General features: G+C 40.4%; 1 protein-coding gene across 2 annotated transcripts in view; it reads right to left on the reverse strand.

Annotated features, from left to right (window-relative positions):
- tanc1a (tetratricopeptide repeat, ankyrin repeat and coiled-coil containing 1a) overlaps positions 1–26,985 on the reverse strand; it is a 229,619-nt gene that overhangs the window by 70,393 nt on the left and 132,241 nt on the right. For both annotated transcript variants that reach the window (XM_067987420.1, XM_067987421.1), the window contains 5 exons: positions 26,230–26,352; positions 18,166–18,447; positions 16,219–16,370; positions 8,964–9,195; positions 7,462–7,628 (listed from right to left, as the gene is read on the reverse strand). In XM_067987420.1, the coding sequence (XP_067843521.1) occupies positions 7,462–7,628; positions 8,964–9,195; positions 16,219–16,370; positions 18,166–18,447; positions 26,230–26,352 (956 nt within the window). The remainder of the gene's footprint in view (positions 1–7,461; positions 7,629–8,963; positions 9,196–16,218; positions 16,371–18,165; positions 18,448–26,229; positions 26,353–26,985) is intronic.

Below are 26,985 nucleotides of genomic sequence, written 5' to 3' on the forward strand. Positions count from 1 at the left end.
TGACTAGTCAGCCAGTAATGTAGTACAGATTACTGCGGTGATTTATGATAGATATGACAATATCAATGTTAGGCAATTTCATTACATTTTGAATCTGGACTCTAGGTACAGAACAGATGAAGGAAGATTGTTATTCCAGATGGGGACTAATGCATTTCACCTTCATTAGCAATTGGCCCCAACACTTATAAAGATCACCAGCTAATTGCCTAAGTTGCAAGATATACTGTTATAACAGGCGCACTATACCACGTAACTCAATCTATTATTCTGCTGCAACGGGAGAGCTGTGTGTAACCATGGTACGTCCCTTTGAGATCACAAAATTTAATTGGTGTAAATAGGCACACCTGAAGTCAATTAGAAGGTATTTTCTGTTGCTTGGAAAGTTGCTCTATAGATTGCCAGCCGCTGGTAAATCCATGGCTCATTCCCAAGGCCACAAGAAATCAGCGAGAAATGACTGATTACTTTTCCTCTTTTCTTTAATGCTTTTCCATCACTCAGAAATGTTCACATAACACTGGAATGTGAGAAACGTGTCTCTAATATTTTTTATATATATTAGTGAATCGCCTGTGATGTTGCTTACAGTAAATCAGATGATATATTATATGACAAGAACATATAACCATATATTGGACAATATATTATTCTGCTACTAATATCTCATATTACAGGTGGATCTGTGTTGTCTTTTTAAGGCCAGAAAATGTAATTGCTATAAGTAAACACAACCAAGGTAATTCTAAGTTAATTGTTGTTTTGTCAAGAGGCCTGGAAAATTTGAAAATGCTTTTCAGTTTCAGAACAGCAAGGATATTTTTGCATCTGTAACAGACAGCAAAGTCGGTGTCTCAGGTATCAATAAAGCACAGGTGATAATTATTGCCTTTGTTTGCATTAAAAATTCAAGTGGATTCTTTTGAAGACTTCTAATTGGATGAGGAACAACACAGTCTATCTCTCTCAGCTTTCTGACGTTTATAGATTATAATTCAAACACCAACTAAAGCTACAATAGGTGTGTAATCAGTATACTTTTTTCCCTCTCCCTGTCTCTCACACAGCCTGTTTTAAAAAACACAATATAAATTTTGCCTGAATAAATCTTTCCTTCAAATAATTTTGAAAAACTCAACAGATTACCTTAAGAGGCAGAAAGCAGCATAAGAACATAAGAAATAGGAGTTGGCCATACAGCCCCTTGAGCCTGCTCCACCATTCAGTCAGATCATGGCTGATCTTCAACCTCAACTCCACTTTCCTGCCCGATCCCCATAGCCCTTGATTCCCCAAGAGTCCAAAAGTTTATCTATCTCAATCTTGAATATACTCAACGACTCAGTACCCATAGCCGTCTGGGATAGAGAATTCCAAAGATTCACAACCCTGAGTAAAGAAATGCCTCATCTCAGTCTTAAACCCCCTATCCTGTGACTATAGTTCTAGACTTCCAGCCAGGGAGAACAACCACTCAGCCTTTACCCTGACAAGCCCCCTCAGAATCTTATATGTTTCAATGAGATCACCTTTCATACTTCTAAACTCCAGAGAGTATAGGCCCATTCTATCATTTGGCTAACTAAATTCTGGTGCAACGTGGAACATTTTGCACAATGCACAAGCTTAGATTGCAGGACTTTCCTTCAGCTGAGTCCTAGCTCTGGGCTAAAATTTCAAACCCAAGTATTTGAGAGTCTCTAAAGCCTTGAAGTAAAAACTTTAATGAAGACATCAAAGGATACAAAAGACAATTCAACAGCTAATTTAAGTGATGTTATTGTGAAATATGCAATATATTGACTTTTTAAAAAAACTTTGTTCAAACTCTTATTTTAGACATCAGAAGTTTGAGTTACAGAAAAAGCTGACAGTTCAAAAATTTTCATATAAAAAAAATTCAGAAAGCATTTTGAGTACTGTGCACAATTCTGATCTCCATATGATAAAAGGATATGGAGGCACTGGAGAAGGTGCAAAAAAGATTTACAAGGATGATACCAGAACTAAGAGGTTATACCTATCAGGAAAGACTGAACAGGCTGGGGCTCTTTTCTCTAGAAAAGAGAAGACTGAGGGGTAACCTGATAGAGGTCTTTAAGATTATGAAAGGGTTTGATTGGGTAGATGTAGAGAAAATGTTTCCACTTATGGGGGAGTCCAAAATTGGGGCCATAAATATAAGATAGTCACCAACAAATCCAATAGGGAGTGCAGCTCCAACAACACTCAAGAAGCTCGACACCATCCAGGACAAAGCAGCCTGGTTGATTGGCACTCCATCCACCACCCTAAACATTCACTTCCTTCACCACCGGCGCACAGTGGCTGCAGTGTGTACCATCCACAGGATGCACTGCAGCAACTCGCCAAGGCTTCTTCGACAGCACCTCCCAAACCCGCGACATCTACCAACTAGAAGGATAAGAGCAGCAGGTACATGGGAACAATACCACCTGCACGTTCCCCTCCAAGTCACACACCATCCCGACTTGGAAATATATCGCCGTTCCTTCATCGTCGCTGGGTCAAAATCCTGGAACTCCCTTCCTAGCAGCATTGCGGGAGAACCTTCACCACACGGACTGCAGCGGTTCAAGGCAGCGGCTCACCACCACCTTCTCAAGGGCAATTAGGGATGGACAATAAATGCTGGCCTCACCAGCGACGCCCACATCCCATGAACGAATAAAAAAAGAGGTAACATCTTTACACAGAAAATGGTTAGAATGTGGAATTTTTTCTACCACATGGAGTAGATGTGGCGAATAGCATAGATGCATTTAAAGGAAAGTTGGATAAACACCGGCATGGGCCTGATGGGCCAAATGGCCTATTTCTGTGCTGTAAATTCTATGTAATTCTATGTGATATTTGGGAGAAAGCCACCTAGTGGCCAGATTGTGCAATTGCAGGGTGACATGTTTATATAAGCAAAACTCATTATAAATGTGGATGTAGCAATTTGTAACGGTAAAATGTTGGCACAAAAGCACGACAAAAAGTGACAACAGGATTTAAAGTTTTTAAGATAGCAAGTGTACGCAGATGTAAGATTTTTAATAAGATAATCTCCTGTGGTGTTGTGCTTAGTGTCAAGACCAAATGTAGTCTTCAGGTGAAGCAGGCTTATATGGCAGAGGATAACTGTACCATGGCACATCGATATAATTCAATCACCATTCTGAAGTTAAAAATATTCTGTCCTTATTCTGATACAACCATTATTTACTTGTGTGTCCAAATTTGTAATGGAAACTGTCAATGTAAACCTGTCATGCTGTAACTGCATCCTCTAACTAGTGGTGGTACTGCAATATCTCCATGGTGGGCGGAGGGGAAAGAGTATAATTACAGTGTGACAACTTTACATAGACAGTTTTCATTATCAATGTGGATATAGAAAGTCAAGATGGAACAGTTGACAGGAGATGCACACTGATGCAATGTTTTTATTATAGGTTTACACATGTCACATAACTAAGATTAAAAATTAACACTAATTTTTCTAGCAGTATATATGACAAAGAAATATCCAATTTAAATTTTAGCGAGCAATGGATTGAACAGCCTCATTAAGTTTCCAAATAAAAGGCCCCATAACCTACACATTAAAGTAATTCTCTACATTGGCACCCTCCCGTGAGAAAAATTGTCTATCACCATAATGTGTCATATTGTTCTGAAGAATCAAACATACACAAAAATAACTAACATTTAAGTGATGAGAACATTTTTTAGTTTTCAAAGGCTAACTTGGTATGGCACATTGCCAGCTTCTGCTGACTGTATCACCTCATCTTCTGATAATGAGGATCACACACTGAATGACAAATTCTTGAGCAACACTGTTAATCAATTTGCAGTATATCAATAAATAATTGAAATCCTTTCAACAAAATGCCTGCAAGTGCAATTAAGGAAAGTTCACCAGCCAAATGAATGTAATGAACATTCAACCATTTTAATTGCTCTGGTGTCCAGCCATCTGGCTTTCAGCCAATAAATTCATTTTCATGCCAGAAAAAACAATGCAATGCGGAAAGCTTTCCTCTTCGTTGATCTGCCTAGTTAGATTACAGGGTTGTTGTTTTGAGACTTAAAATGACTATAATTCTACATTCAGTTATTTTACTAACTTTATCTGTGCAATCTTTATAGCAAATGCATGTTGAAATTGTTGAAACTAACATGTTGTTGCAATGTATCTCTGAAAATCTGAAATTGTATCTTTATTTTCTATAATTCTGATGTCACAACATGAAATATAATATTCAACCCAGTTGGTACCTAAAGGATGGTTTAGATTGTTTCATTTTTGGAATTCAGTGACTTTTGTCAAACCAACAAAAGTTAATTATTTGGTTTTGATAATTACGAATTATGGCAAATCTATAAATGTTAGTTCATAAAACAAAAATGGTATAAGCAAACATAACATAAGAAATAGGAGCAGGGGTAAGCCATACGGCCCCTCAAGCCTGCTCCGCCATTCAATAAGATCTTCGACCTCAACTCCACTATCCTGCCCGATCCCCATAACCATAGATTACCTTAGAGTCCAAAAATCTATCTATCACAGCCTTGAATATACTCAATGTCCGAGCATCCACAGGCTACTGGGGTAGAGAATTCCAAAGCTTCACAACCCTGAGTGAAGAAATTCCTCCTCATCTCAGTCCTAAATGGCCGACCCCTTATCCTGAGACTATGCCCCCTAGTCCTAGATTCTCCAACCAGGGGAAACAGCCTCACAGCATCTACCTTGACAAGCCCTCTTAGAATCTTATGTTTCAATGAGATCACCTCTCATTCTTCTAAACTCCAGAGAGTATAGGCCCATTTCTACTCAACCTCTCCTCATAGGACAACCCTCTCATCAAGAATTAATCAAGTGAACCTTCAATGCACCACCTCAAAGGCAAGTATTATCCTTCCTTGGGCAAGGAGAACAAAACTGTACACAATACTCCAGGTGGTGGACTCACCAAAGCCCTGTACAACTGCATCAAGACTTCTTTACTCTTGTACGCCAATCCCCTTGCAATGAAGTCCAACATACCATTTACCTTCCTAATTGCTTGCTGTATCTGCATGTTAACTTTGTGTGTTTTGTGTACAAGGACACCCAAATCCCTCTGATCATCAACATTCAATAGTTTCTCACCATTTTAAAAAAAAATTCTGTTTTTCTATTCTTCCTACCAAAGTAAATAACCTCAATTTCCACACATTATACTCCATCTGCCACCACCTTGCCCATTCACTTAACCAGTTTATATCCCTTTGCAAACTCTGTATTCTCCTCACAGCTTTCTTTCCCACCTAGCTTTGTATCATCAGCAAACTTGGATACATTACACTCGGTTCCTTCATCTAAGTCGTTAATATAGATTGTAAATAGCTGAGGCACAAGCACTGATCCTTGCGGCACCCCACTAGTTACAGCCTGCCAACCTGAAAATGACCCACTTATTCCTACTTTCTGTTTTCTGTGCGTTAACCAATCCTCTATCCATGCTAATATATTACCCCCAACCCCATGAGCCCTTATCTTGTTTAACAACCTTTTGAGTGGCACCTTATTGAACGCCTTTTGAAAATCCAAATGTACTTGCCTCAGAGGGGCTGCAGAAGAGATTTACTAGAATGATTCTAGGGATGAAGGACTTTAGTTACGTGGATAGACTGGAGAAGCTGGGGTTGTTCTCCTTGGATCAGAGACGGTTGCGAGGAGATTTAATAGAGGTATTCAAAATCATGAAGGGTCTAGACAGAGTAGATACAGATAAACTGTTCCCATTGGTGGAAGGGTCAAGAACCAGAGAACATAGATTTAAGGTGATTGGCAAAAGAACCAAAGGTGACATGAGGAAAAACTTTATTTTTTAAAAACACATTGAGTGGTTAGGATCTGGAATGCACTGCCCGAGGGGGTGGTGGAGGCAGATTCAATCATGGCCTTCAAAAGGGAGCTGGATAAGTACTTGAAAGGAAAAAATTTGCAGGACTACAGGGATAGGGCAGGGGAGTGGGACTAGCTGGATTGCTTTTGCATAGAGCCGGCGCAGACCCGATGGACCAAATGGCCTCCTTCCGTGCTGTAACCTATGATTCTACAATATCCACTGGTTCCCCTTTATCTACCCTGCCACTTAAATCCTCAAAAAACTAAGATTTGTCAAACACGATTTCCCTTTCATAAAACCATGTTGACGCTGCCTAATCATATTATAATTTTCTAAGTGCCCTGTTACCACGTTCTTAATAATAGATTCCAGCATTTTCCCAACTTCTGATGTCAGGCTAACTGGCTTGTAGTTAGTTCCCTGTTTTCTCTCTCCCTCCTTTCTTGAATAGTGGCATTACATTTGCTACCTTCCAATCCACTGGGACCATTCTAGAATCTAGGGAATTCTGGAAGATCACAACCAATGCATCCACTATCTCTGCAGCCACCTCTTTTAGAACCCTATGTTGTAGGTCATCAGGTCCCGGGGATTTGTTGGCTTTTAGTCCCATTAATTCCTCCAGTACTTTTTCTTTACTAATATTGATTACTTTAAATTGTTCACTCTCATTAGACCCTTGGCTCCCCATCATTTCTGGTACGTTTTTGTGTCTTCAACCTGAAGACAGATACAAAATACTTGTTTAATGTCTCTGCCACTTGCTTATTCCCCATTATAATTTCTCCTGTCTCAGCCTCTTAGGCATGATGTGGAGATGCCAGTGATGGACTGGGGTGGACAAATGTAAGGAATCTTACAACACCAGGTTATAGTCCAACAGTTTTATTTGAAAATCACAAGCTTTCGGAGCTTACCTCCTTCGTCACTCACTCACCTGACGAAGGAGGTAAGCTCCGAAAGCTTGTGATTTTCAAATAAAACTGTTGGACTATAACCTGGTGTTGTAAGATTCCTTACATTCAGCCTCTTAGGGACCAACGTTTACTTTCGGTACGCTCTTTCTTTTTACATGCTTGTAGAAGCTCCTACAATCTGTTCTTTTATTTATTGCTAGTTGATTCTCATATTCTATTTTCTCCCTCATAAATTTTTTTGTCATCCTTTGCTGGTTTCTAAAACTCTCCCAAACATCAGGCTTATTACTCTTCTTGGCAACATTATAAGCCTCATCTTTTAATCTAATACTCTCCTTAACTTCCTGGCCACGGATGGATCACTTTTCCTGTGGAGTTTTTAATTCCTCAATGGAATGTATATTTGTTGAGAATTATGAAATATTTCTTTAAACGTTCGCCATTGCTTATCTAGTCATATCCTTTAATTTAATATGAATTTTTATTAGTGTAGAGCCACTAAAATCAACATCACATTGTGTAAAGTGTGCATATTTAACTATATTAAAATATATAGTGCATAAATGTTAATTTTTAAAAGATATAATGTTAATTTCAGCCAGTGCGACCAAAATGTAAAAAGATCTCTTTACCTGCAGATTGGTTCGTACAGTAACAATCAGCTTTAACCAAGATGGAAACTTGGAAATTATTTTAGTGATAAAGGAAGCAATTGTATCACCATAGTCAGGCTTGTGGAATTCAGCCTCATTTAAGCCATCTACTAAAATAATATAGTCATCTGCAGGGATCTTCTTTTCTGCAAGACAAAGTTAAAATTAATTACAATTTGTTACAACACAGAACCTATATTATCACATATCCCAACTGTGGTGTCCCACCAAGTGCATTAGTGACGTGACCCAGACCATGTTGTCATTTTGCCTGAAATGAGGTAAGAAGGTAATAAAACAAAGTACGCTATAATACAATACTCCCAACCCTCACTTTTCCACACATGCTATAAAGCACCATCAACCCAAGCGCATCTATGCCTTGGATTTCTCCCATCCCCAATTAGTCAGTCATTTCAATTCTGGAAATAAAATGCAGCATTAAGCATACAGATTTAAGTACAGAAGTCTCTGAGCATAATTGCTATTTCTTTACCAACGATAATTTTTTTCAATGACAAACAACAGAAATGTTTCAGAACAAATTAACATTATGGGCCAGATTCTGCTGAAAAAAATAACGACTTCTGAACGATGTGCGCCCTTATTAATGTGCAAATCGGCCAGCAACTTGTAGCGAAGAAGCGTTAACTCATGAATTGCACATCGCCACAAGTTGCAGGCCGATTTGCACCGCTCCACCATTAGCTTAGTGAAAATGGCATCTTGCGCTTAACTTCCCCGTGATTTTCATGAAGTTGCTGCATTTGCACATTAATTGCCCATTTAACTCGTCACAGAAAGTTAAGTCTTGTAATTAACAGCATAAGTACCCTTTTAATGTGATAACTGTTAATGACTGCCAAACAAACTCTCTTGCCCAAAAAGGAAATAATTATAAGTGTGGAGTCTCATTCCATTAGGTTGCAAATTGTTTTAGGAGATTTTAAAAGTCAAATTTTAAATTTAAAAATGTTTTTTCTTACTATTCCTTTGTCTCTTTTTTCTCTCTTAATCCAATCTTTCTTTTTCTTTCCTTATTTCTCTTTCTGTACCTGATTTGACACTGAATTCACCCTCCTTCTCAGTCCTTCCTGTTTATTTCTTAATCCTTAAATAGCATTGGTTAAGGAGATTCACTGTTGGTCCCATTGTTCACCAATGTTGCCCTCGTTGCGCCGTTATCAGTTCGCACTTCCAGCAACTTTGTGGGCAAAAAATTTTAAAACCTAAATGTGCACGAACAAGTCTTAATGGAGCACGCTGCGAGATGCCCCGCTCCAGCAAAATCTGGCCCGACACGAGTAAATCAATGTTTAATTTTTAATATTTGCAATCTGCTTTTAAAAAAACACAATATTTCTTAAAATGAAATAAGCATGTCCTATGCTGGGACATACCTACAGCAAAAATTCATTTTATTTACATGTTCATCAAACATCTTAGGCAAACCATTAAATTAAAGTCTATTAGAACCTTACCCTTTATCAGGTTTGCAAGAGGCTCCAAAATACCTCTCTTAAATGCAACCATGGGATCCTGGACACAAGAACGTAAACTGAGCATGCTCTGCAGGTGTGATTCCTTCAGCAGCAAATCCCTGAATGCTGCTAGCTGAGGGGCACGACAAAGCAAAGCTGCTACACTGTGGACAAATTCTGGTACAAGGCAAGTGTAAGTGTTATCAGCCTGGCAGTAGTGATAGGCAACAACCTGTCAAAAAAAGAACAAGATTTGAATTGGGTTTCTGTATTTTCTTCTATATATAACTGGGTGATCTCCTGTGGTGTTGGCTCACAATGGATTGAACGGGGTGCTGTTGCAAAGCGGACTTGGGGTTCTGGAGCACTCCTTCACCTCCCTCACTCTCCTCCATCTTTCAATCATGCTTGCTCTCCAATTCTCACATTTTCTCGCTCCTTGCTCTTTTGTTCTCCTCTTTCAACTCTCATTTTCTGTCACTACTTCATTTCTTGCTCTCCTTCAGCTTTTGACGGACAGGAATCATTATGCATGGGGGAGTGAGCCAGGAAAGAAAGGAGCAGGGTGGGTAAGCAAACAGACAGGCAGGCAGGGGATCACTCGGGAATGATTGTTCTAGCGAGTAGGCCAGCCAGAAAGTGCTCAGGTGGTGAGTGAGTGAGCCAGCCGAGAAGCACGCAAGGTGGGCGAGTTGAAGGCCCAGGAAGGATTCAGACAGAGTGAGCAACACAGGTGGGCCAGGAAATATCCGAAATGAGGAGGCACGTAAGCTCATTTGCCAAGAAGCATTCTTCATTGGCCAACCTCTATAGCAGGTCAGCAGAAGTGCAAGACAAATGATCTTATGTGCTGAAAAATGTCATCTCAAGGTATGGGAGATTTATTCAATTCACAAAGTATACTGCCTGGCATCCAATAGGGCACCAAGGTCAACTCTGCATCTAAGATTGTCTACTTCTTCTGGCCTGAGGGCAGGGACAGTCTTAAAGCAAACAATGAGAAAAATGTACAAACTTACATAAAAAAATTAAATCAGCAAATAATTTAACAATCCCCAACTATCCTCGTAAAAAGCACAACTTTTCAACACACAAACCTGTGTTGCATTACTATCTGAAGTCTGTCACTTAAGTGGTCACTACAACCATATAAGCCTTTCATAGTCGTCATGTAGATATTTGGCAACAAAGCACAGTACAAATATAAAACGTGGGAAATAACTTTCACTTTATTCTTATGCTAGTGTATATTTCATCCAAATTTATTATTAAAGCTACTACTGTGAAGGACTCAAAACAAAAGTTTTACTGAAGTACAGTGTTTTTCAAGCATAAAAATACAGTTCTATCTACACAAGTCATGCGACTAACATATCAATAGCATCCCAGCTCAAAAGGTGCCGCATGTCCGCAGGGGGAGAAAAAAGACTGACTCAAATATCAATAAAATATGAAGCAATCAAAAACCAATTCCATTAACTAGACAGGTAATAAGTTTATATTAAACAAGCGCTACAAGAACAGCTAAATTACTATTTTTTTCCAAACCCATCAATCTGGAAGCAGCAACTACCACTAAATGAACCAAATTAATCAAGTAATTTCTTCACTATTTTCTGCCACCATTTTACATTTGGAGTTAGATCACAGATCAGCCATGATGTTATCAAATGGCAGAGCAGGCATGAGGGGCTGAATGGCCTACTCCTGTTCCTATGTTTCCTACTTCGTCGCTCTGCATAGTGTACACAGCTTAAAATAACATTTATAGCATAATTAAAAAAAATGGAGAAATCACAAAATATTTTGCTACAGTAAGTTTAGTGAGTATTTGATGATTTTTAAAATCTTGTACTCTTGTAATGCTAGATTCAGCATGCAAGAAGGGTTAACTCCCAACAGAATTCTATACCAGTCTGTCTATTCGATTTTCCTCACGATCTTGGTTCATTCTGGCTTACACAATGAGGGTTTGAGGTGTTAATTAATCATCGCGAGAAGGGCCATTATTTACAATCTCAAACATCTTGCAAAATTGTTAGAGAATGCTCCACTGACCCACAGGAGTACCAGTGTTGACACCTGGTCGCTTATGATATCATTGTGTTGAAGATGCAAGATGTGGGGGGGTTAGGGAAAGAGCCAGACATATACCTGAAAGCCCCTGCTGACATATGAACAGGTATGCCCTCAACCCCAGGTGGTGACTTTAACTGACAGCTATTCCAAGCCCTTCGGAAATAGGGGTAAGTACTTAATTGGCTGGAGCCCTCTGTGATTGACAGTTCAGTTCTAAGAGCGAGTACATAAAGGCAGTCAGGGTGTTGGTAACTCACAGTCATAAGCTGTGTTGTTTAAAGTTCCATAAGAACTTAACAAGCAAAACCAAGATAGGTTGAGGTTACATTAACCATGTGGTTAGAGATGATACTTAGAGAATGAGTTCCATCTTCATTATTTCACATACTGTGTGCAGGAAAAATATATATTCTCACAATCTTAAATGTGTACTGTTCATTCATATCTAGTGTGATAAACCTAAAAATTGTGACACTTATCCCCAAAATTGGTCACTTAATGTTGGAACTGCTTGTAAAAAGTTTTCACTGCATGATACTGCCATTCTAACTGTGGCCTGGAGATGACATTTTAGCTGGCTCGTGGCTGCTAGGATTTCTAACTGCTATGGACAAATTCAATGCACGAAACTTTGTTATTTTTACCCTGGTTCTATGGAACTACAATACCAAGAATGTACCCTAACAGTCCATATCATGTAACAATTAGGCAGAAAATTGAGCTCAAATACTAAGCTGTTAGCTGTTTAGGATACAAGTCACACACCAACCCGACTTGGAAATATATCGCCGTTCCTTCATCATCGCTGGGTCAAAATCCTGGAACTCCCTACCTAGCAACACTGTGGGAGAACCTTCACCACACATACTGCAGCGGTTCAAGAAGGTGGTTCACCACTACCTTCTCATGGGCAATTAGGGATGGGCAATAAATGCTGGCCTTGCCAGCAATGCCCACCATCCCATGAACGAATAAAAAAAACCAAGAAATTTTCATATAAAATGCAATGCCCAAGGCGTGACAAGAGAAGCTTGACAACACATGGCGCTAAATACATGGTTTTGATCATATTTCCAGTGATTCTTCTGTTGCATTGCTCATGATGAGTCAAAAGATATGCTGCTTTAGGAAGTTTAATTCTCTTTTCATTAAACAGTATTCTGGGAGTGTTGCCAGTATTTATGAACTTGAACTCTGCGACTATGTCCAAATTTCCATAGAAATTTAAGGTAGTTGCCTTGGTTATTATTGTACATTTCTTTACTTATATACTCAATTTTATCTCATCATTTTTCAAAGCCTGGAATAAACAACAATGTAGTAGGCTGGATGGAACAGGTTGCAAGGAAGTAGGAATTACACAGCAGTAGAGTGAGTTTGGTGGAACATGGGTGGTAGTGCTGGAGCTTGAAAACACTGTGGTGGCAGCGTTTAGATTCTGCAGGGTGAGTTACTTCGGTTTTGGCACAAAGGGAGGGAGTCTTGGGATTTGGAAGTATTAATGGGGGTCCAAGCGTATGGCATATGTAGACTTTACGGGTGTGTGGGAACAATGGGAGTAGGGGTTTGTGGACTTTGAGAGGATCTGAAGTCTGGAAGGATTGGAGTGGGATCCTGGAATCTGGTAGCATTAAGAAGAAGTCCAAGCATCTGGGACCAATGGGAAATGGAACCCCAGGGTTTGGGAGTAATGGGGGTAGGTTCCAGGGTCTGTATGCATTTGAGAGAGGGGTCCGTAGGTCTGCAGACAATAGGGAAGATACCTGCTGGGTATGCGAACAATGGGCATTAAGTCCCAGGCTCAAAGCACTGGGAATGGTGTCTCAGGAGTTGGAAAATGCTTGGACAGTGCCCCTGGGATCTTGGAGGGCTGAGAATGGGCTCTTGGGGTCCAGAAGAATCAAAGTGATGCCAAAAAATTGATCCACTGAGATGAGGGGGGAGGGGGAATTCAGGAGTATTGAGCGGGTAGAATTGCAAATCTAGTGTCACTGGGAGGATTGATATTCGCAGTACGAAGGTGGTCAGGGTCTGGGACTGGGACCGGGACCATAACCTTTCAAACATCCCCAGATATGAAAATTATGCCAGAGGACTAGAGGACCGTCAATGTAACACCTCTATTCAAAATGGAAAAAAGGGATAACATCGAGTACACAGAAGTTACAACATGGAAACAGGCCATTCGGTCCAACCAGTCCATGTCAGTGTTTACCCTCCATATGAGAAAATTGTTCTTACCACATTCACCCACCTAGAAATAATTGGCTTCTACCTATCCTATCTATTAATCATTTTAAACACTTCTATTATATTGCCCTGTAATTTGCGTTGTTCTAACGAAAAAATCTCCAATTTTTCAAGTACTTCTTTGTATTTCCTCATACCAAGCAGTATCCCAGTAAATCTGTGCTGCACCCTCTTAAAAGCCTCAATGTTCATCCTATAGTGTGGAACCCAATACTGCACGCAGTACTCTAACGGCATTCATATTCAGTAATAATTTAGACTATGTAAAGAACAATTATAAGTGTATGACTGTACTAGCATAAAAACAGAGTGTTCAAAACATTCAGCTCAGTGCTCTGCTGAATGTATTAGCCTCCAGCTCAGCAAAAAAGTGATTCTTTTCAGTAATGTTGCTTCTATTTTCTTCAGAAACCTCACCATCACAATTTTCAGATAATTGGAATATAATTGTAGGAAATTTAAGGTTCCCATCACCTGATGCGATCTATGTGAGTTACAGTTTAGATTTTATTTTAAAAAGCATCCCGATACATTATTTTTGAAGTGCTGTTTATAGTAGCCATCCATCTAATTTTCAACTACATAGTTAATTTTTATGACTGGCAGTTCAGTAATCCAGGGATGGAAGTTCAAAAAAAAAATCTCATGTCTACAGATGCCCAGTGCAAAAACATCTAAGTTAATTCGTCAGATCTGTTTCTGGTTCCGGAAACTCTTTCTGCCGATTCACAAATTTTTCTTTTTGTTATCATTCACACATGGAAGAGAATTTTTTGTTGATGCAGGTTTTGAATTTTGGGTGAATTCATTTTAAATGCTAGAATCTGGTTGTCATACCTATTTACTTGTCATGCAGTGATTATTATAGGATAGGGGTTCCTTAACAATGAATTGCGCCTTTCTGGTGAAAAAGGTTTGCCTTGGGAAAGAATAAGTCAAATACCGTCATATTTTATAAGAAATATTTTCAGTGGTTCTGATGGGGGAAGGATTCAGATTTAATAACCTGGGACCTAATTTTTTTTTAAAACAACAGTGTTGATTAAATAAAGCCAAACCTAACCCCTGGCTTCACAGATGTATTCTGAAAGATTCTAGGTTCAGGAGGCACTGCTGGTTCCTGTCCACTCGAGATGCCAATTGACTGCCCAAAAACCAATAAGGGATTACAGTCATGGAGCCATTCATCAATTTATGGGCTGCCGGTACTATACAATTACTGAAAATAGATGCATGACACAATTCAACCACTGTAACTTGGGATTTTTATTTCTGCAGCTTTCATCTGATTGTTCAAAACAGTGCAATTTTGGGAAAGGCAAACACTTATGTTTTTATATCCTTGCAAAGCTTGGTTATTTGCAGTTCAAATTTCATTGGAGTTTCCTGTCGGTCCCTGTCAAACAGAATAAACCATACTTTCTGGTATTACATTTGAGGTGGGGTGTGTGTGTGTGTGGGTGTGTGGGGTTAAGGAAGGTTTAATAATCTGTCATACAGCCCCAATCTAAACATAAAATAAAATGCATCTTACAATGTGGTAAGCCAGTCTCTAATTCTGGATGATTCAGCGACCAGTGCCACATGAACAGAGAAATGGGAAAGGCTTTATACACTGTTCAAAAACAAATACAGTACTCAAATACTTAACAATGAATTAAGCGTCAACTTAACAGAACTTAATTTTTTAAAACTATAATGTTTGTATTTTTAACCTGGTTATAAAGTTTAGTTACTTTTTGGGGGAAAAAAAAATTGAAAGGCAGCTTGCTATCAACTTATTTGCTGTATTTTAAATGGAAAGTAAGCAGCTTACTATTCAAATAGTGAGTAAGCAGGTAATGGCAGAGAAAGTATATACATGCTCTGCGTTGCGAACATGGCTTAATGCATAACTTCTGTTTAACTACTAGGATGTATTTTATGGACAACTCCATTATTAAACTCAGTCTCTGCCTGGCTTTGGACTGGCAAAAAAGTTTTCAGTGTGATTTGCCAAAAATGAAATCCATCATATTGTAAAATTACACAATGAAGTTCTGCAGCTTCTCACGTGGGGAGTTCCTGATCTCAGCCATGCCATCATATTTCCTCGTACACATACCTCCTTATTGGAAAATAGCCACTCCCAGCTGTTCATACACCTCCTGACAATCAATTACAGAACTTTGGTAGTGTTTTGCTGTCCGCCTTCTCGAATTAATGCACACAATGAGGGAAGGGAGCAAAGTGAACCCACAACTATATATATTTTAATAAAAAAATAGGCAAAATTGTTGCTCAGAATAATGAAATGAAGTTCTGTGATCATTCTATAAACATAGAAATGTTGTGGAGAGAGCCACTGACTTTTGGCTTTCATAGAAAAATGGGATGGAACCATGGAAGGTGATTCCCAGAACACTTGTAAAAAAAAATACAAAATCCCACAAAATGAAGAGTTTGACGTATTCAATCACTGTAAACCAGTAACCAGACAACAGCAATCTCTTAGCATATTATAGGTAACCATGATGTGGAGATGCCGGTGATAGACTGGGGTTGACAAATGTAAGGAATCTTACAACACCAGGTTATAGTCCAACAGTTTTATGTGAAAATCACAAGCTTTCGGAGGCTTTCTCCTTCGTCAGGTGAAGGAGATGAAGGAGAAAGCCTCCAAAAGCTTGTGATTTTCAAATAAAACTGTTGGACTTTAACCTGGTGTTGTAAGATTCCTTACATTTATTATAGGTAAGGCCTTTCTTACTCCTTTGTTATAGAAAAAAAATAGACAGCATTGTGTAATGCCACTCCCAAAATACTGCTTAGTTTCGGAATCCATGCAATCACCATAAATCAGTGTCCCTTCATAAGGAAAATCTGGCCAGTAAAAGCTAATTTCTCTACATCCAAAAGTTATTGCCAAAGTGATGGCGCAGTTTACCTGTGTTGCAAGTCTCTTCAAAGCTTCTTCCCTTTGTCTTTGTAGCTCAGGGGTTCCAGGATAACTCCCACTGATCAAAGTGTTGGTACTATGAAAGGGAGAAGAGATTTGGGGTGGTTGACTCAGTGGAAGTTCCTGGTGTAGATCTGCACCTATTGACAGTTTAAATAGATTAATTGTAATAATTAAATGAAAATTAGAACTTTAAACAGCATCCATCTTGCTCCCCCACCCCAAATGAAGGTTGTTGCAGGGGTTGTCAAATCATTCACAAAGCAAAGTATACACAGGTATGAAAGGATTACTAGAAAAAGAGGTCCCAGGCTGCAAACAATTAGCATTAGTGTGAACACGCTTTGGAGTTTAAAGTAAGTGGACCAGATATTGCTGGAAAAAAAAGGCTTATTAACGACGCACGCCGTTATTGATGTGCAAATCGGCCTGCAAATTCAGGGGATTAAGAGATACACCGTGAGATGCGAATCTCCAGAACTTGCTGGTTGATTTACACCATTCTGGTGTTTGCATCGCACAAACGGTATCGCGCCCTTAGCCCCGTTATTTTTAAGAACTTGCTGGATTTGCACGTTAATTGCCCATTAAACTTACTAATGAAAGTTAAGTCCAGTAATTAAGAGCGCAAGTACCTTTTTAACACCATGATATTTATTAATGCAATGTCAATCAACTTCTGGCCCAGAATGGGAACAATTGAAACTATTCAATCTCATTCCTCCAGTCAATTGTTGTTAAGAGATTTTAAACACTTCAAATTTTTACTTTTTTTTCTTACTTTTCCTTTCTGTCACTTTTTCTCCCTCTCAGTCTCTTTATTTCTCTATCTCTACCTGATTTGACTCTAATTCATCCTCCTTTTCCATCGTTCCTGTTTCTTTCTCAATCCTTAAATCTCATTGGTTAAGGAGAAACACTGTTGGCTGACGTTAACTAAGGTCCCAGGTGCCCCACTGCCCTCTCCACACCATGATCACTTGCACTTCCAGCAACTTACGGCAAATTATATTTGAGCTGAAGGGTTCAGAAAAAAGTCGAACCAATGGGGTACGCTGTGAGATGCCCCACTCCAGCAAGATCCGGAGTTTTCAAACATTTTTATATGGATAATTCGATACAAATATTGACACTCAGGGACCTCTTGTCCTAATTCCTATAAGACAGAGTCAGCTACCTAAAAGAAATAAGTGTGCTATCACTGTAGAAATTGTGTATTAGCATATAGCAATGTAAATAATGTGCTGGCTCAACAAAGAGAAAAATACAGAAATCTGATGGCAAACAAAAATAAGATGAATTTCTTTCAAAGCCTATGTTTTAAAGCACAAACCATAAACTACACCTGTGTTTTAGTTTAAATATTTTGGCCATAATAAAAATATTTTGCAATGTTCGGTACTCATACATGAACAACTTAACGCTAATCTAGTGTCAAATGGAAAAAAACTGCTTAAAAGTTTCTTTAAAATCTAATTATCCGAGATCAAACATTAATATGTACAGATAAGTACAGATCTAACTTCCATTATATCTAATAATTATAGGACATGGCCAATAGGCACATCCCCATAAAGCCCACACAAAATAAGAGATAAAACTTGTTAGCTGTACTTTACAATGTTGATTTTGATGTGTCCCTTTTATTACGTACGCTGTTTATTTCTCCATACACGAAAGAACATGCATTTATCTTAATTTGCAATGTTATCCCGTCTATTACTTAAATGAATACAAAGTATTTTAAGTGACCTTATTAACAACAGTGTTTACCTCCAAGCACAGTGCACATTTCATTTATGTGTGATTACTAACATTGCCACTTTATTAGCAGAATACTGGAACTCATTTAGCGATGAGCTGAATGAATTCCTTTTCTGGATCTTCCTTGGTTTAGTTGCACCATAATTCAAGTATTGCGGACAGGGAACTCACTTTTTGAGAATATGCTGGGGTTGTTTGATGCAATTTGTCTCATCCGACCTCCATGACAGCTCAGTGCCACCAGCCTGGAAATAATAGCTGTTTTCCCAAATCCAACATTTCCAACAATAACTGTTCCTTTGCTCTCTGGAGTCGCTCCATTTTTCAGGTTCTCATCCATCTTTTGGAACAGCCAATCCCGACCAATAAATATTGAATCTGTAGTAATGCTTGGTACCTCAAACAATAATGGCTTTAACACAATATCAACTGGCTTGTAGGGAGTAAATCGTGCTAAAAAAATTTTAAAAAACACTGTATTAATTTTCATCACTGAAGTCTCTTTAAAAATGTGCTCAGAACAGCACTACAATTTTCTTGGTCATTAGTAAGTGGCAAGTATATTTTACTTTAGCATGCAAAAATCATAAAGCTAAATCTCTGCCCATTAAGAGCTAAGTGTATGTATTGCATCGAGAAACTAAACCAAAACACTTCCAGTTACTTCACTGCCCAGAACTATTAACTTCACACAAGTTTTAACTATAACATATCATTTCAATCTTACGTTTTGAATAAAAATCTGATTTGGTATTTATGTGATATCACAGCACACCTCTCACATACGTCATTAAAGATTGCAATCTAACTATGTCACAGTATTTTATACCATCAAGGCAGATGTAAAAAATTAGTTCTGAATATCAAGAATTAAATTTAGTTCAGCATAAATATAATGACTGAACATAATTATTCAACCTTTCCAGTCTAGAATTTAACAAAGCAATTAGCATTTCATGTAATATATTTATTAGCCCATTTTCTATTATAGATCATATTATAATCATATCTGTTCAAAAGCTACCCACTGGTACCCTTTTATGACCGAGAAGATCATCGCAACTGTGCTAAAAATCGACTACTTTGATAGGGTTGTTTGGTAAAATGAGGAGAGTAACCACCACTGTAAACTAAGTTACATTATTAGTGCCACTATAATATTTTCAAATAAGTAGCTAAAAACTTTGAAGAATCGCCTCCAGTGGTCTTCACTTTACACTTGTATAGGAATCATCTTTATTTATGTCTTTACAGTGGCAGTTCCCCTTTCTTTCATCAAAATAAACTGGGTACTCAGAAACCCTAAAATCAACACTCTGATACCCCATTCAAGTGTGAGACAATTTGGCATGAAAATATAATAGCAACAACACTGGTGAAACTTACAAGCCATTATAAATTTCCGGTGCCACTTTGAAGGTGGTACCAAAGCATAGTATTTTGAATATGACCAACAGAATCAAGCTACTTTCTCTCAAATGTAAACTGCATCCATATTACAATGTGGTGTGGAATGGCATTTTGTGTCATGGCAGCATGATTTGTGTTCTAACATATTTTAGGTATAAACTCCAAACAGAGAAAGCAGGGGATAGCACATTAACAATATAGGGGATTCCAAGGTTAAAATCAAGATGTAAACATAAAATTATAGTTCATATTATAAATGTTGATCTTCTAAGTTACAGTTCCTCAACCCTAAAGTTAAGGCAAAAGGATATTCTTACTTACTGTAGGTGTGAATTCCTCAAACTATGTGTTAGTATTTCAATCCATCTACCGATCTGCAGACATTTTAGTGAACTTGTGCGAAGGAACCACTTTTCAAAAGATCTATCAACTGAATTGTAGGGTCCAACAATACAGCATGCAAACTTAACTGGTGATCAATCCTAATCTATTGCAATTTTATGCATTTAGGGCCATAATTTTAGTTTGAAAAATGGCATGAAACCCAGACAAGCATCAAACATCAAAATGTTTAGAAAGCAGACCACAAAATGATTTTGTTTATACACAACAGGTACTATTTCACGACTTCACGGTGGGGGGGGGGGGGGGTGGATGGATCTAAAACCATTTGTACATTTAGAGACAGGGTAAGTGTCATACAGTAAGAATTACAGTAATTGTGTAAAGTGGAAAATTGTAGCACTGTAATCATGCACACCTCTTCCCTTTCATTCCCACCCATCTGCATTATTTAAATTTATCATTCTCGCCGATCTACATTCTTTCAACTTTTATTTGCACCAATATGCACTTTCAACTTTCTTAATGTTAAATGTAACTTCCTTTCCACTTTTTCATGATTTTGTTTCTACCTATTCTTACTTTAAGATCACTATTTGTATTGCAAAATGCATAAAGCAAGAGCTGCAATGTAAAGAAAGCTCATACGCAGCATCCTCAGTCTGTAAACAAGCAAGTTGATTTCCTCTGGTGCGGTTTACATTCAAAATTGAAAAATAAAAGTTGTATCTTTCTCTTCCTGCAACTGTCTCCCTGCTTATCTGCCCCTCTCTAATCCTTCTCCTCTCTGTCGTTCTGGCAGTCTTCCATTCTTTCTGCCTAAACTCAGATACAAGACATTTAGAAAGATTAGTGATTATTCCATTTAACAATTTCTTATATGGTTAAAATGATCCCAATATCCAGTTAAAGGTGGCTTTGAAACGTTAATACTTACAAGATTTCAGCACATTGCCTCAGGAATGACTAACTATAATGATGTGGAGATGCCGGTGATGGACGGGGGTTGACAATTGTAAATAATTTTACAACACCAAGTTATAGTCCAGCAATTTTATTTTAAATTCACAAGCTTTCGGAGGCTTTCTCCTTCCTCAGGTGAACGTTGTTGGAAATGAAATCCTCGAAATGAGATCGCATTTATAAATCACAGAACAATGCTTGGTGATTACAGACAGTTTTTTCAACTGCCTGTTGCCAAGGCAATCAGTGTGTAGACAGGCAGGTGTTACCTGCAAGGTCTCTGAATATACAAATCACCAAAAAAAAAAGAGATAGAGAGGTAGAAACATAGAAAAGACAGCAACTGACCCGTTATATTAAAAACAGATAACATTTGTTCGCTGGTGGGGTAACGTGTAGCGTGACATAAACCCAAGATCCCGGTTGAGGCCGTCCTCATGGGTGCGGAACTTGGATATCAATTTCTGCTCGACGATTTTGCGTTGTCGTGTGTCTCGAAGGCCGCCTTGGAGTACGCTTACCCGAAGGTCGGTGGCTGAATGTCCTTGACTGCTGAAGTGTTCCCCGACTGGGAGGGAACCCTCCTTTTTTTTTTATTCGTTCACGGGATGTGGGCGTCGCTGGCAAGGCCAGCATTTATTGCCCATCCCTAATTGCCCTTGAGAAGGTGGTGGTGAGCCGCCTTCTTGAGCGAGATTTTACAACTGAGTGGCTTGCTAGGCCATTTCAGAGGGCAATTAAGAATCAACCACATTACTGTGGGTCTGTTTGGTGATTGTTGCGCGGTGTCCGTTCATCCGTTGTCGCAGCGTCTGCATGGTCTCGCCAATGTACCATGCTCTGGGGCATCCTTTCCTGCAACGTATGAGGCAGACAACGTTGGCCGAGTCACAGGAGTATGAACCATGCACCTGGTGGGTGGTGTCCTCTCGTGTGATGGTGGTATCTGTGTCGATGATCTGGCATGTCTTGCAGAGGTTACCGTGGCAGGGTTGTGTGGTGTCGTGGACGCTGTTCTCTTGAAAGCTAGGTAATTTGCTGCGAACGGTGGTCTGTTTGAGGTTGGGTGGCTGTTTAAAGGCGAGTAGTGGAGGTGTGGGGAGGGCCATAGCGAGGTGTTCGTCGTCATTGATGACATGAAGGCTGCGGAGAACATGGCGTAGTTTCTCCGCTCCGGGGAAGTACTGGACGACAAAGGGTACTCTGTTGGTTGCGTCCCGTGTTAGTCTCCTGAGAAGGTCTATGCGATTTTTCGCTGTGGCCCCTCGGAAGTGTCGAACGATGAGTCGAGCGTCATATCCCGTTCTTACTAGGGCGTCTTTCAGCGTCTGTAGGTGTCCATCGCGTTCCTCCTCGTCTGAGCAGATCCTGTGTATTGGCAGCGCCTGTCCATAGGGGATGGCCTCTTTGACATGGTTAGGGTGGAAGCTGGAAAAGTGGAGCATCGTGAGGTTGTCCGTGGGCTTGCGGTAGAGTGAGGTGCTGAGGTGCCCGTCTTTGATGGAGATTCGTGTGTCCAAGAAAGAAACTGATTCTGAGGAGTAGTCCATGGTGAGCTTGATGGTGGGATGGAACTTGTTGATGTTATCGTGTAGTCTCTTTAGTGATTCCTCGCCGTGGGTCCATAGAAAGAAAATGTCGTCGATGTATCTGGTGTATAGTGTTGGTTAGAGGTCCTGTGCAGTGAAGAAGTCCTGCTCGAACTTGTGCATGAAAATGTTGGCGTATTGGGGTGCGAATTTGGTCCCCATGGCTGTTCCGTGTGTTTGGGTGAAGAACTGGTTATCGAAGGTGAAGACATTGTGATCCAGGATGAAGCGGATGAGTTGTAGGATGGCGTCTGGAGATTGGCTGTTGTTGGTGTTGAGTATTGATGCTGTCGCAGCGATGCCGTCATCGTGGGGGATACTGGTGTAGAGTGCCGAGACGTCCATCGTGGTGAGAAGTGTTCCTGGTTCAACTGGTCCGTGGGTACTGAGTTTTTGTAGGAAGTCTGTAGTGTCGCGACAGAAGCTGGGGGTTCCCTGTACGATGGGTTTCAGGATGCCCTCGATGTATCCAGAGAGGTTCTCACACAGGGTTCCGTTGCCTGATACGATAGGACGCCCGGGTGTGTTGGCTTTGTGTATCTTTGGGAGGCAGTAGAAGTCTCCCACGCGGGGAGTACGTGGGATGAGAGTGCGTAGGATGTTTTGAAGGTCTGGATCGAAGGTCTTGATCAGTTTGTTGAGCTGGTGGGTGTGTTCTTTGGTCGGATCTGCGCGTAACCGTCTGTAGTGTTCCTGGTTGTCCAGTTGTCGGTATGCTTCTTTGCAATAGTCCGTTCTGTTCTGTATGACTATGGCTCCTCCTTTGTCCGCTGGTTTGATGACGATGTTGCGGTTGGTCTTTAGAGCGTTGATGGCGTTGCGTTGAGCTCGGGTGACATTCTGGACTGTCTTCTGAGTGCGGCTGATGAATCTGGCATTGACGCATTTCCTGACAGCTTGAGCATACTTTAGCAGACAATCAATGATCTGGACCAGCAGACAGTGGGATCCGCGGTACAGCAACCGAAGAGGAAAGAGTCACACTGGACTCCTCCGGAGGGTCGCTGCCCTCAGCTGGACATGTATGCTCAAGCTGTCAGGAAATGCGTCAATGCCAGATTCATCAGCCGCACTCAGAAGACAGTCCAGAATGTCACCCGAGCTCAACGCAACGCCATCAACGCTCTCAAGACCAACCGCAACATCGTCATCAAACCAGCGGACAAAGGAGGAGCCATCGTCATACAGAACAGAACGGACTATTGCAAAGAAGCATACCGACAACTGGACAACCAGGAACACTACAGACGGTTACCCGCAGATCCGACCAAAGAACACACCCACCAGCTCAACAAACCAGACCTTCAAAGCATCCTACGCGCTCTCATCCCACGTACTCCCCGCGTGGGAGACTTCTACTGCCTCCCAAAGATACACAAAGCCAACACACCCGGACGTCCTATCGTATCAGGCAACGGAACCCTGTGTGAGAACCTCTCTGGATACATCGAGGGCATCCTGAAACCCATCGTACAGGGAACCCCCAGCTTCTGTCGCGACACTACAGACTTCCTACAAAAACTCAGTACCCACGGACCAGTTGAACCAGGAACACTTCTCACCACGATGGACGTCTCGGCACTCTACACCAGTATCCCCCACGATGACGGCATCGCTGCGACAGCATCAATACTCAACACCAACAACAGCCAATCTCCAGACGCCATCCTACAACTCATCCGCTTCATCCTGGATCACAATGTCTTCACCTTCGATAACCAGTTCTTTACCCAAACACACGGAACAGCCATGGGGACCAAATTCGCACCCCAATACGCCAACATTTTCATGCACAAGTTCGAGCATGACTTCTTCACCGCACAGGACCTCCAACCAACACTATACACCAGATACATCGACGACATTTTCTTTCTATGGACCCACGGCGAGGAATCACTAAAGAGACTACACGATAACATCAACAAGTTCCATCCCACCATCAAGCTCACCATGGACTACTCCTCAGAATCAGTTTCTTTTTTGGACACACGAATCTCCATCAAAGACGGGCACCTCAGCACCTCACTCTACCGCAAGCCCACGGACAACCTCACGATGCTCCACTTTTCCAGCTTCCACCCTAACCATGTCAAAGAGGCCATCCCCTATGGACAGGCGCTGCCAATACACAGGATCTGCTCAGACGAGGAGGAACGCGATGGACACCTACAGACGCTGAAAGACACCCTAGTAAGAACGGGATATGACGCTCGACTCATCGATCGACAGTTCCGACGGGCCACAGCGAAAAATCGCATAGACCTCCTCAGGAGACTAACACGGGACGCAACCAACAGAGTACCCTTTGTCGTCCAGTACTTCCCCGGAGCGGAGAAACTACGCCATGTTCTCCGCAGCCTTCAACATGTCATCAATGACGACGAACACCTCGCTATGGCCATCCCCACACCTCCACTACTCGCCTTTAAACAGCCACCAAACCTCAAACAGACCACCGTTCGCAGCAAATTACCTAGCTTTCAAGAGAACAGCGTCCACGACACCACACAACCCTGCCACGGTAACCTCTGCAAGACATGCCAGATCATCGACACAGATACCACCATCACACGAGAGGACACCACCCACCAGGTGCATGGTTCATACTCCTGTGACTCAGCCAACGTTGTCTACCTCATACGTTGCAGGAAAGGATGCCCCAGAGCATGGTACATTGGCGAGACCATGCAGACGCTGCGACAACGGATGAACGGACACCGCGCAACAATCACCAAACAGACCCACAGCAATGTGGTTGATTCTTAATTGCCCTCTGAAATGGCCTAGCAAGCCACTCAGTTGTAAAATCTCGCTCAAGAAGGCGGCTCACCACCACCTTCTCAAGGGCAATTAGGGATGGGCAATAAACGCTGGCCTTGCCAGCGACGCCCACATCCCGTGAACGAATAAAAAAAAAAGGAGGGTTCCCTCCCAGTCGGGGAACACTTCAGCAGTCAAGGACATTCAGCCACCGACCTTCGGGTAAGCGTACTCCAAGGCGGCCTTCGAGACACACAACGCAAAATCGTCGAGCAGAAATTGATATCCAAGTTCCGCACCCATGAGGACGGCCTCAACCGGGATCTTGGGTTTATGTCACGCCACACGTTACCCCACCAGCGAACAAATGTTATCTGTTTTTAATATAACGGGTCAGTTGCTGTCTTTTCTATGTTTCTACCTCTCTATCTCTGTTTTTTTTTGGGGTTTTTTTGGTGATTTGTATATTCAGAGACCTTGCAGGTAACACCTGCCTGTCTACACACTGATTGCCTTGGCAACGGGCAGTTGAAAAAACTGTCTGTAATCACCAAGCATTGTTCTGTGATTTATAAATGCGATCTCATTTCGAGGATTTCATTTCCAACAACGTTCACCTGAGGAAGGAGAAAGCCTCCGAAAGCTTGTGAATTTACAATAAAATTGCTGGACTATAACTTGGTGTTGTAAAATTGTTTATAACTATAATGAGTCATGGGCATCATTAAAAATGCCACATGAAGATCAGAACTTAAAAGGATTCCAATTTTGAAAAAGTATAGTTGAGTTGATTTTCTTTCCCCCTCACGGAAAGTTAAAGCAGCTACCAGTTTCGGACATTACTGATATTCAATTACAGCAGAAAGTAACGTATTTAAAGAATATTGCACTAAAAGTAGGACAATGAAAAAATATTTTTCCCATTTCAACCTGAGCCCATGACAGAAAAGCAATGGAATTAGTCAAGCACATATGATAATGGCCCCAATAAGTTTGTTTATATCTATAGCTTATCCATCATAACTTACAGGTTTTTACAATAAAGATTTGAAAAACATGAAAATATTGTTTAAAGTTATGTAATGAACCATACTTCAGCATTTCTAACCTATAAGACAATTTTGTGATTTCCTTCAAAAACATAAAAAGTATATATATTGCAATATCACACCTTTTACATTTTGCTGTACTCTTCCTCCAGCTGTGTTATGCCAAGGCATCCTAATAGAGGTACGCAGTGGTGTGCTCCTTTCATCCAGATAACTCAAATCTTCCAGCTTTGCTGAACTAGTTGCTGTGACAACAAAGGGTCAAACCATGCAAAATCACTATACTTGTCAAAACCATACCCAGGCATTTTTCAAGTTGTGTTGTGCAATTCAGAGGTGTATGTAGTAAAAAAAAACTAAAAATGACAGACCAATTATTGACATTACAAATTAATGCCCTAAATATTCTTGATATCATTAACAATGCATATGTCAATAACTTCAGTTTCTGTAGATTCACATTTTCACAACTTCAGTAAATACCATACTTACACACTTAAGTGAAAAGTAGCAAACAGGAAAGCAATGGGCACAACATTTTAAGCCATTTCCCTTGATAGAATCCAGCAGCTCATGAATCCTTTAGTGAAACCCTGAACATTTTTTAGCACAGAACTGCTGCATAACTAAATGGTTCTTCTGCACCAGCGACTTAATCCAGACATTGGCAGTACTCAACTTGTAATTACACTTGGCACACTCTCTGCAATGATGCCAGTATCCCAAAACATAACAACTAGTACAGGGGATTAATTTATTCCTTCATAGAGTTGATTAGTCAAGGCTACAGGATAACAATGCCCTTAAATTCTGAAAGCCCCTTCAAAGAACTAGTATTCTGCAACAGTGTAAAGCTGGTTAATCATGGTTTACGCCGG

Source organism: Heptranchias perlo, chromosome 7 (genome assembly GCF_035084215.1).
Source record: "Heptranchias perlo isolate sHepPer1 chromosome 7, sHepPer1.hap1, whole genome shotgun sequence".
NCBI lineage: Eukaryota > Metazoa > Chordata > Chondrichthyes > Hexanchiformes > Hexanchidae > Heptranchias > Heptranchias perlo.